General features: G+C 39.3%; 1 protein-coding gene across 5 annotated transcripts in view; it reads right to left on the reverse strand.

Moving 5' to 3' along the window:
- The window catches only part of GRID1 (glutamate ionotropic receptor delta type subunit 1), a 516,570-nt gene that overhangs the window by 27,048 nt on the left and 477,420 nt on the right, over positions 1 to 12,102 (reverse strand). For 4 of the 5 annotated variants that reach the window (XM_085583261.1, XM_031505170.3, XM_077784530.2 and 1 more), the window contains exons 14-15: positions 8,629 to 8,795; positions 7,050 to 7,290 (exon numbers count right to left, since the gene is read on the reverse strand). In XM_085583261.1, coding sequence (XP_085439387.1) covers positions 7,050 to 7,290; positions 8,629 to 8,795 — 408 coding nt within the window. Of the gene's footprint in view, positions 1 to 6,700; positions 6,788 to 7,049; positions 7,291 to 8,628; positions 8,796 to 12,102 lie in introns of all 5 variants that reach the window. The other variant, XM_077784531.2, reaches the window with a different exon arrangement.

Consider the following 12,102-nt stretch of genomic DNA (forward strand, 5'->3'; position numbering starts at 1 on the left):
GTTGAATAATTTTCTTCCCCCCCTAAGGTTCATGCCAGGTAAATCCAGATTATATCCCTAAGGATCCCATTAGCAGAATTTTCCTTCATGACAGAGAAAAATTAAACCAAACACAAAAATCCCCTCCTTGCAGTTAGGGAAATATGCTGGTACAAAACTTAATTGCTTCACCACTGCTTTGGGTAGCAGAAGCCTGGGCTCAGTGCCATAAATCAGGGGGATGATATGTCACTGTTAAATCCATTACAGCCTTGACCAAAATCTATGGTTATCAATAGCAGGAGTTGAGTGATTTCATTGGGATCTGGATGTACACCCTGCCTGGGACCAGGAATTACAGAGTATCTGCTTCACTACAGGCACCTCCAAAGAGAAAATCTTGTTTCTTCACTCACATAAAAAGCCAGCATGCAGCTAGTTAAGATGCCCTTCCAGCTATTACCAGGTTCTGTACAAGGTAATTTATATATTATATAGGCCTTTTTTTTTTTTTTTTTTTTTTTAAACGGGTTCTTTCAGCTTATACTTTATCATCAAACAACAGTAAACTTTGCATTCTGGGTTGACTGGTTCCTAACACCGCTTTGCTGATTTAAAAATGCCAGGCAAATGAAGTTCCTCAGCTTATTACATTCAAAGCTGGTTTGAAACTGAATTTCTAGATAGCATTAAAATGCATTATTTTGCCAATGTTTGCATGATTTATTTTCCCCAAACAAACCTTTATTTATTCTTAGAAAAGTAGAATACAATACAGTAGTACAAACAAATGATAATTTATATGCAACTGAGCAAAAAATGTACAAAGATTTCAGATGTCATTAAAATACAGAAAAAATAATTTATAATAAAACCAAGATAAAATATAGAGAACATGCAATGAAGGGAAAATAAAATATTGGGTTGATGGTCTCATGTTTCCTTTCACTCTCAAAAGGAACCATCCTGGGGCAAATCAAAATATCACATAAAAAGATAACACCACAAAGGAGACAGGTAAATGAAGCGACAAGGAAAAAGACAAGGAAAGTGAAAATAATGGTGAAAGCAAGAGACTCTTTAATAATCAAAACCAACACCGCTGACACCATGCTGAAGATACAGAAGCTTCAATTGCCATGGAATAGTATGTGGCTGGAGAACTAAAGTGAGATGAACACAGTACAAATCACAGTTCTTAGCAGTGACAAATTTGGATCCATTGGACTCGTGGCTGCCAGCTCCTCTTTCCTTTCGTAAGGTACACTGGGATTCCTGCTCTTCTAATACCAGAAGAAAGTCTTAGTGGGTAACTTTCATGACTGCTAAAGCTGGAAGAATGGACTTCTGAGGTAGGCTGGGATTTGCACATCAGTGAATGTGGAAGCAAGGGAGTTTAAGGCAGGGCACAAGAGGCTGCCCTGGCCAGATATACAGGGGTTTTATCTTTCACCCTGTGTTCTGCCAAAACACTTGTGACAATTTTTAGAATAATTTTGCTACCTCCCACTATCTCACAGAGCTCCCAGAGTCTAGACTTTTTGAGATTCAAGACATTATTAAGCTTGGAGTAGCAGGAAATAGGAATTATAAAATGCTGTTACTAGTACACAAGACTATTTCCACTCTGATCAGTACCTGAGATGCTACTCCTTTCTAATAATTTAAAAATAAAAAGGATAGAAAAGTGAAAAGAATCTATTGAAAAAAATGATTTTGCAGAAGCATGAGAAAGGAAAGAAATGTAAGAAACTAAGCTGTGATTGTTAATGAATTATAAATTTGACACAAGTTATGAGACAATGACTAGAAGCAACTCAGGATGTGGAAAACTATGTTATGCCTTAAACAATAAAACCCCCAACTCTGCTTGCACTAGAGATTCCTAAATACACTGGGTCCAGTTTCTGAAACATTCAAATTTCTAGGAATAGCACACCTGGTTTGGAAAAACAGATTTTTGATTAATAATATATTATATGTGAAAAGAAAGAATCAAACTAAGAATTTATTGGGGTGATTCCAACATCATTTTTCAAGAGCTATATCAAATATAAGTGAATCAATATCACCTCTTATGAGAGATGCAACAAGTGTCAGATCCCAGAAAACAAAAAATCATCCTGTACAAGTCACTAATTTTGTTTAACATGCAGTTGCCTGTTGAATTTTTAGTGAATAATCTCACAAAGAGTGAAAAATATGAGAATTTAACATTTTTTCCAGGAATAGCAGGATATTTTATATTTGCATTTAAGTTTCCATTGTTTTCTAGTATATGGATGAACAAGGAATGCTTTCTTCATAACTCTGACAAGATCTCAGAAGTAATAATCTTCAGAGGATAGCACATCACACAAAGACACAGCTGATAAAGCACAGAGGATGCTGGGGAGCCCACTGCAGGAAGCAGCCACGCTGGGTCATAATGACAACAAAGATGTGAAAACTGCCTTTCATTCCTTCAAAGGGGATAAAAGATACCAACAATCTGATGATGCAGCAAAGCCCTTGGCTGTTAAATGATCCAAATTACATTATGGATTACTGACATTGTGAAATAAATGCATAGGACTCACAAAAAGAAATCCAGAGGCAATTGTCAAAATCTCAACATTTATATGGTACCAGTTTTAATAACTTTATCTGATTGCTCAGTCATTTAAAAGGGACATAAAAGGACTGAACAAAGACTCCAGAATAAATATTAATTTTTCACAACTCCCTAATTTTCTGAAGCTTATCAAAGTCAAAAGATTAGGTGTCAGTATTTCAGGCTGAGTTGCAGCTGTGTAAATTCAAGATTTTAACACAGAGAGATAGATGTATGAGCTGGCTACATTTCACTGTGGGTATTGGACGGCTGGGTACCAACAATGAGTAGAGGGTGATTATAAATTCCAGAATATCTTTTTGGAAAAAGATGATCTAGTGCAAATCTTTTCTGAGTTAGAAAGTAATAAGGCAATTTTAACATTAACAGATAATTCCCAGCTTGAAGAGATTGCAAACTTGAGCCCTAATAAAAGAATGTGGTATGGTGTTGCAGCAATACATTTTTTCCTGATATTGGAGCTAATCTTTCTTTTGTTAACCTGATCTTATAAGGATTAATAGGGATAACATTAAGATTTGTACAGCAGAACTCATTAGAAACATTTTTACAAATCTCCTTCAAATAGAATAAAAATATCTTGTAGCAACATTCTGAAAAAACATCAACCCAGCCTTTGCTCTTCTAGCAAGAAATTTCACTATTTCTTGAAAGATACAACTGTGAACCAATGGCAACATGGAAAAATAAAGGTAATTCATCTTTCCTGGAGCTTTGTCTTAATGAATTGATATAGTGCACAGGCACAATACTATTTTTTTTACATTTTTGTGGGGTTGAGTTTCTTCATCTGTGAAAAATGTAAAAAAATATTGTGATTGGAAGCAGTGTCCCCTTGACACAACTCTTCCTATGAAGTCTGCAAATGTACATCAGGTTAATATTAACGTCCAAGTTATGTTGTTAAGTTTCAAAAGACAGGCTTCTGTTTGTCTCATAGTTAATACCACATTCCTCACACTCAGGGTAATTAAGAGCTGTGATTTATACCATGCAGACATCTGAGTCCTTGGACATCAATGTATTGGCTCAGCCTTACCTCCACAAAAGCCTAAGGAATACAAAGTGGAAAAAGAGAAGACAATAAACTGGCAAAAAACACCACCTTAATGTCAGCTGAAAACGTTCCTCCAATGCCAATGAAGGCAATGCACATTTTTCTAGCCACAGACTTCACAATATAAAAAAAAGAGTCTCTAAAAAATGCTTTTTCTCTCTCTCCAGCAAGCTGCATGCCACCCAACCCTTCCATAAATCTGCCATAGTAGTTGTACATTCATCGTCCCAACATTTATTTTTTTTTTTGGAGTTGGCAATTGACATGCTACAACCAACCAGGTGGGTCATGCCAAAGTGAGAATGCTGCACAAGGGCTTCACAAGCCAAGACAACTCCTCGTTCAATTCCACTTCCACTTTAATTTTTTCCAAGGGATTTATAAAGCTCCTAACAGAGTGAGGGTCACAGAAGCCAAATGTTGCCACCTTCTCTTTGCCTCATAGGCAACATCAAAGTCTAATCTCAGACTGCAACAAAATCAGCCTTTTCTGTGACCCTCCTCAATCTCTGCTTCACAGAAGAAAGTGGCTGGGAGACATCCCAGTTCCCACAATTTCTATGTGATATCACAACACTTGTGTTTTGCCAAAGCCTTCCCAAAAGCAGAAGAAAATCAGCAGTATGACTTGTGTTTGCAGCTCTTACTGAACTAACGACTTGGCTGGAGTACCAGATGCAGCTAAGAGGCAGATTTTAATGTTCTGTGTATGCTACTAGTGCTGTAGCTCTGTCACTATAGCTCTTTCTGTATAAATGCTGGTTAACACACAGTGCTAGAAATGGGCTATTCTGAACACATTCCTCCTGGAGATCAAACTCTCCTTGTGCTTTTGGTCCCCTGTGCCAGGCTCAGCCACTGCTCCTGCCTCAAGCAGAGGAGCACTCAGGATTCCACACCTTACTCAGCCCTGGAGCCTGTCCTTACCATAGTTTTGAAACTTAGTTCTTTTAAACACATCAAAAACCTTCAATCTATATTCGCCACCTCTTTTGAAACCTGGTTTCCTACCTTAACTGCAGTAGCCATCAGATGTCCCACTTCAATCCCTCCTCACTGGTAATACATAAATAAAATATGTCAGGCCACTAATGTGCCAGGAAATACGGCTACATTCATTTGCTAATTGAGTTGAGTGGATGCTGTGGTCACTGTGACAAGAGCCCCAAGCCCTGGTGTGCAGCAGGGCTGGAGCAGTGTGGCCATGTGGCACGTGTGGCCGTTGGCAGAGGGTTCCTGAGGATCCTGCCTGTCCCTGCCTCTGGGCAGCTGTCACCCTTGCCTCTGGCTGCTGTGATCGACCCAAAGGTGCCTCCAGCTGCCTGCCTGTCACTGCAGCCAGCTGTCCCTTTCATGGGACCCCTCACTGCACCCCACCCTGCCTGGCATACCCTCCCTGCCTTCCTCCAGCCGGCTCAGCCTGGCCCTGTGCTCTCTCACCTCCTCCTTCAGCCTCCACACCTGCTGTGCCAGGGCTCCTGCTGGCTCTGCTCCCTCTCTCCTGGCAGCCTCCCCATCACTGATCTTTTTGGAACCTGTCCATGCTCTGTTTAAGTTTAATTTGCCTCTAACACAGCCTAGTTGTGCTCCAAGGGCAGGTCTAACCCCACTGACAGCGATCTCCCCAAGCACAGCTCTACCATGGGAGTAATTTCAGTTTACTTTAAAACACAGAGAGTTAAAAGTATTCTATGTTTGACAAAGAAACTGCCAAAGAACACTACAGATGTACAAGAACAGCCTTCATCAAGAACACATTGGAGGGAAAGAGAAGGAGAAGGATGGGAAAGGGAGAAAAGCTGGGATGGGGTAGACATAGATATGCAGATATTAAAAAAGAAAGGAAGAGGATGGGTGAAAAAAAGAACATATTTAACTCAGGAAGACAGATCCTTTTCCAGAAATGGAAACTGAGTATTCTAAACTCCTTGCAATAAAAGAGCAAATTATTTCACCTTAGCTATATGAAACTGCCCTTCAGTCATATTCTATCTCACTCTCCAAAGATACACAAAGGCAATTCCCTGAGCGCAGAGAGGGGAATACCACATAGTATGGCCAGATAAGTGCTCGTGCACACAGCATGAGGACACTTTGGGAAGCACCCCTGCCCTTGCCCTGCAGGATTTCAGTGTGCAGGGAAACACTGCTGGGCTTTAGGCCTTTGCAACACTAGCGTGGGGCCACCTTTGGAGTTCCAGCAGGAGCAGCTTCTACAAGACAGCACAGCAAAATCATAGCAAATGTTTGGGTTGGAAGAGACCTTGAAGATCCCCAATTCCAACCCCTCTGCCGAAGGCAGGGACTCCATCCGCTAGACCAGGTTGCCAAAATTGGTGATAGGTATGTCGATTAGTCTGCTGCTCCTGCAACTTGAGAAAAAGAGATTAGAACTGGTGGGCTATGTACTATTTTTCCAGCTGCAGTGTAGCTCACTGCTCTTATTAGCTTGTAACAAACATCTGTTCCAAGATGAAATCACCTACAAATGCCTCAGTGTCTCCAAAATTGCAAGAGGTTAGTTTGTTAAACATTTAAACTACATAAAAAAAATACAGGCTTCATGCAAGACAGATCTGAGAATAGACTGATTATTCTATCTTAGAATTGCTAACTTCTTCTGGCTGCTGTGCATGGAAACTTCAAACCCAAGAACTTCTCAGGTGTAATTTCCTAGATAACACACATTATATGAAGGTCAGCTTCCTCAGAGGCTCCTACTTTTAGAAATAAAACTGACTTCAAAAGAAAGGAAGCATTTAAACAGTGTCATGGCAATATGGCTTATTCAATTATTAACTAGCTGATTTATTTTTAATTGCTCGTGTACCTCTTCAAACTCAGCCCAGGTCAGCCATGAAAGAGAGCAGCTACCAGACGTCTGGCAGCTGCAGAGCCTGCACAGGATGGACACGGATCTCCCAGCCAATGGATGGGGGCTCAGATCAGAGAAAACATCAGCACAGATGGCACAGCTGGGTGCCCGTGACTGGCCTCCCTGCCACTCACAGCAGAGTGGCTGAGGACATGTTTCTGAACCACTCTCTTACCCCTAAAGGTGGTCTCTCCAGGTCAGGGATGAGGCACATTGGTGGGGCAATGAGGGGAAGTTTGCACTGCTGCTGCCCATGCTGTATCTGCTCTACAAATAAATAGAGGACTTTAGTCTCCAGGGCTGTCAGTTTGGCACCTTCCATGTGCACAAAAGACACTTTTGTTTGTTTGCTTTTATTTTCTTAGAAACAACCACCCAAAAAGTTATATGCAAAGCTTAGTATGGCAAATCAAAATAAATCAAATTTATTGCGTGAGAGCACCTAAAATCCCACAACTTCCACTTGCTTTCTCTTTCTTTTGGGTTTTCTACTTTTAATTGTGATAAGAATAAAAGTTATGGACCTCTTTCGGTGTTTCTTGATGACAACGGTTGCTGTTCCACCACAACTCCAATGCTGCCACCAAGCAAGCAAGAAGAAGGCCTATTGCTAAAATGCAGAAAACTCCTGCAAAACTGTGCAGCTTGAGTGCCTTCCCATCTGTCTGTGCATTGGTGTGGCTATTCAGGTCACAACGTCCCATCCGTGGCCACCACTTCTGTTTAAGAACATCCAAATCTCCACTTTCTTGCAACTCTAGGATCCTGCAGAAATTTCAAGAGACAAGTATTATTTGCAATGATATTTTTACAGGTTTTTTTTTTTTGTCTTTTCCTTACGCTTCACAGCTCTTAAATCTACTATCCCAGAATTCAAAATTCCACCCCCCTCCACCACCAGAGTGTTGTAATTTTCATCTGAAACTCCCTTATACCAAGATTTCTTTCTACTCACAGCAACAGGTAAACTCCACTGGGTAACTTTAGGAAAAAAAAAGACTGTCAAAATTCCACTGCAATGCAAACAGCATTTCCAGGGGAAATCACCACATTCCAGATTCCAGTCAGTTATGCCTGATCTGGCTACATTCAGCTGCAGCAGCTGGTCCCACTAGTGAAATGTTCAACCCACTCCACTGCTGCTCTCCTACAATAATTCCAAAAATATATGAGGCTAAACATGCTACTGTTTGTGCACCATTTAGTATAAATCTGTTTAAGCAGCAACCAACTCATTTATTTTAGTAAATGTAGTTTATTCAAAAGGATTTTATTCAATGCTGTTACTTAATGCCTGAATTACTGTGTTAACAGTTGCTAATTAATCATTGTTTTGTCTCTTGTGAAGTGTCCCATCTCTGCATGAATGATTCATTTTGGATTTGGTTTGATAAGAGTTTTAGCTGTTTACTAACAATCTTTTCTCTTGAGGCAGCTTTGTCTCTAGTTATGCAGCTGGAATTTTGCTCCTTTTTATAAATGAGAAGCAAGATGAGGCAACCCTGCTTCAGATCCCTGCCAGGAGCTGAGCCACGCGCTCACCTTCTGCTAAGGGCACACATCCCTGCACAGCTGTGTGTCTTCATTTCAGGGTGCACATTCACATGGACAAGAGATACCCAGCTGGTAGCTCAGAGATCACTACACAGCATTGTTTTATAGTCTTCTGGTCTTGTCAATCCCATGCAATTCTTGTTTCCCTGCACCATCATGAGTCTTCGAGCTGTCCCTCCACCCCAAAGCATAACACAGGCCACTGCTGCTTCCTTACTCCAGGGAGCAGCACACGGCTTCAGAGCCTGCAGAACGTGGCATGAGCTCAAGATGTCTCCTCAGCCTCTCCTCCACCTCTCACCGAGCTCTGAGGACATCAGTCCTCTGCCAGAGGCAGTGCTGTCTGAAGGTGTGAGGCCACATGTCACCTCCAGTCCCCTCCTCCCAAACCAGATGCACGTGGAGCAGCAGCAGCTTTGTTGGAGCTTGGACTCTAACCTCTCTGCTGTCATGTATTCATTGTTCCTTAATAATTAAGTGCCAAAATTAACGTGAACAGTTGTTGGCTATAGACAGAAATCCTATAAAATGAGCTTTGTTTCAGTTTACCTCTGGGAGAAAAGATCTCTGTAGGGACTTCCATGCTGGAGTGCTATCCCATATCCTTTGCTGCTGATGCTGTTTCCAATGACTGTCACAGAGCATTCATCATCTGTCAGTGCAGCATATTCCACTACTGTCACATCCCACAGGAAAGCATAATTTCCTTTCTTTGCCTGTAAATACAGCATGAATACGACACAGTCTAAACTAAACTGCATTTCTAGGTAAGACAAAACCTAAGCTAGCAAACAAATCCAAATCTTGCCACAATTCCTTGGTGGTATTTCATTAGGTCACAGTTTATATGTAGATCTTCAACATCTTAATAAATTTCTATCAGTTTTCTCTCCCAGCAGGACATCGCTTACTTCAAACCTTGCTAAAATATCTTCCTTTTTTCAGTATGCACATAGGATAGCACAGCCATCTAGAAGTGTAGGTGAGGCTTATGTAAAAGGCTATTAATTATAAATGAAAGCTATTGCTTTGGATGGTGACATTTGATGCATGTTTTGTAGGAGACATGGAATGTGACTGGTTCCATACATTTTAGTGACAAGACTGGCATAGTATGAGCATTAAATGATGAGTATCAAGGGCACCAAAACTGTAATTTTTCAGCTTTGCTCATATAAACATGTAAATAAACAAATTTCCCTTACAAGTAAACACAGCTCTACTGAGAGCTGTTAGTCCTGTAACAAAAGGCACACACTGAGCTGAAAGAGTTCCCTCTTTTCTTTATAGGTAAGAAGATTCACAAGTATGTACTACTATTTCAATTTTGGGATAAATATTCTTTTAACACACATCCATGCAGATATCTTTAAATATCAGCTTTAATTGGGACTGAAACCAAGGCCTGCACACAGTGTAGATAATGCATGTAAATCACCTTACTTAAGACATAAGAAACACATTTGGATAGGGATTCAGTATAGTAAAATAAAATGTAATTTTGTTGGTTAAAGTAACCATTGGTTGCCTAATATATTTAAGTAGCTGAAGTCCTGTATATATTTCTTTATACATTATGGGAACTGATTCACAAAGCTCCCCTAGCAAATGGCTGTAGCTCTGGCACAGAATTAGTTCATCCTTCCAGTTATTTTCTAAGCTTAGTTTTGAATTCACCTGTAAGTTTGTAAGACTCCATCAGTTATTTCATTACAATGGATTCCTCAGTTGAGAAATAAGTTACTTCATCGTAGTTTGAAATAAACCATACCTTTCTGAAGTCCCTTACAGTTGCTTACACATGACAGTAAATCAAATGGGTGAGGTATCTTCCAGGAGGCAGAATTCAGGGAAACAAAGATTAAAATAATATTGCCTAGACTTTCTGTAAGGTACTTGCTGTAATCCACCCTGATTCCCCCTTTTATCTACATCGAGGCAAAGATCCACAAATTCATTTGTTTCTAGGTTAAAACAGAGTAGAAATGTTATAGCCTTTCTTTTTGGTCAGATGTGAAGGAGTCTGTACACTGAACCCTTGGAAAAAATTATTTTTATTACTCAGCCACACCCTGTTCCATGGTAAATAATAATACATAGGATTTTGCTACCTGTTATAGGAAACTGTCAGCATTAAAAATAAGTCCTCAGGGTATCAAAAGCAGCAGCACTTGTTACTGTACACAGAATTTATTCAAAATCCATAATATTAGAGAACAAAAATCCTGCCTGATGGATATACTGAAATCGGACACCCCAGAAAGACTTGGCCTAATTCACTATGGTAAAATGTGTTTTACATTTGTCTGGGTATTTTTAAGCTAGTTGGTTGAATTTTAGATTTCTCTTTTTTTTTTTTTTTCTTTTTGTTATCTTGTTTCATTTGGATTTGTATTTTTTTAGTTTGGGATTTTGGTGGGTTTTTGTTGTTGTTGTTGTGGTTGTTTTTTGGGCGTCTTTTGGTGGTTTGTTCATTTTAAAGGGCTGTATTTATTTTCTGTTCTTTCAAAACTGGCCAGCAAATAATATTTTCACATTTACAATTTAGAAAAGAACACTGACAACACAATACATTCCTTATCTATCTCTTAGTAATACTTGAAGAACACGATGTTCCTCAAATATTTGATTTCTATTACAATGCACTGGCTAAAGAAGAAAAGCAATTATTGAGTCTACTTTTCAATCCTCAGTTTTCTGTATGTTATCTTATATACAAGGGCTTTGTACACTGACTTTCAATACTGTTCAGCAGATCTTTTGTAAAGGTCTACTTCTCTTGTGTTTGCAGTGCTGCTATCCTAAATCACATTCTGCAACTGCAAATGGTCAATAAACCAAGTCTGCCAGATCTCTTCACATCTATTTTATATATTTTTAATGACATAAATAGCCTATCCAATGTCATCACATCTGCAGAGCATTATTTCTCTGACAGCCTGATTATTTTAGCACAATCAGGAACCTGACTTTTAAACTCTTGGTTGTGCATGTGTCTCAGCTCCCAGAAATCCTGGGTGCAAGGCTGTGTCCCCTCCTTCAAAATCCAGGATCTGCAAAGATCCCTTTTTCCTAAGGGAAGATTTAGTTCTTTCCAAACTTCTTCCACTTGTGAAATTTTCCTCCCTGAAGAGTGAAGACCTCATACTATTAGTGTGTTCGTTGTGTGGAAAGTTTTCTTGTAACAAATGTTTAGTTGCTGTCTAAATTCAGCATCCTTCACTTCCCTGTTAATATCTGTTGTGACAGCTAAGCAGTATCATTTGTTCAATTTAAGGAAAAGCTGTCAAACTTTGAAAAACATATGTACAAGATACATAAGTGCACACATGCATGTGTGTTTGAAGTAGGCTGACTTTTTATATACCTTCACTAGGCAAGCAGTAAAAGCCAAATAAAATAAAACTGACATTTATTTTCAGTGAAAAAATCTACCTCAAATTTTAAATGTGGTTTAAGCATTTTTCTTTTTTTTTTTTTTTAATGAAAGACTCCATGTCTTCATAGAGTCTTTAAGGGGCATGCCTGCCCCTTAATTTCCAGGCCATGAATGTAGGATGACTGGTGAAAGGACCTGTGCACATGCCAGCTGAGAACAGGTGAGATAGCTTGAGTAAAAAAAAAAAAGACTGAAATAAACATAGAATAATGAGCTCAAATTTATACTTCATTCTTCTCATTGTATTTCATATTTTGCTCCTTTGCTATGGCCTTACTGTGACTCTCAGCATACAGGCATGCCGCACAACAAACTAAAAATCACTTGGTTTAATTTTCAGAAACCTCTTTATCAGAAAGATAAGATATTTAAGAAAACAGATTTAAGAAAAAGAGCCTCTGGGCAAACCTTTTATTAAAAATATTTATTCTTTGCAATCCTAAAATAATTAAAAGGCCAAAGAAGATGGCTTCTTGAAAAGACAAGGGACACAAAGAAAATAATACTCCATCAAAGCAGTAAACAACCCCATAATGTCACTCTTCAGCACAGATGGAGATAGAGGAATATTGTTCAAAGGGTCC

Source organism: Lonchura striata, chromosome 6, assembly GCF_050655825.1.
Source record: "Lonchura striata isolate lonStrDom1 chromosome 6, ASM5065582v1, whole genome shotgun sequence".
Taxonomy (NCBI): Eukaryota; Metazoa; Chordata; class Aves; order Passeriformes; family Estrildidae; genus Lonchura; species Lonchura striata.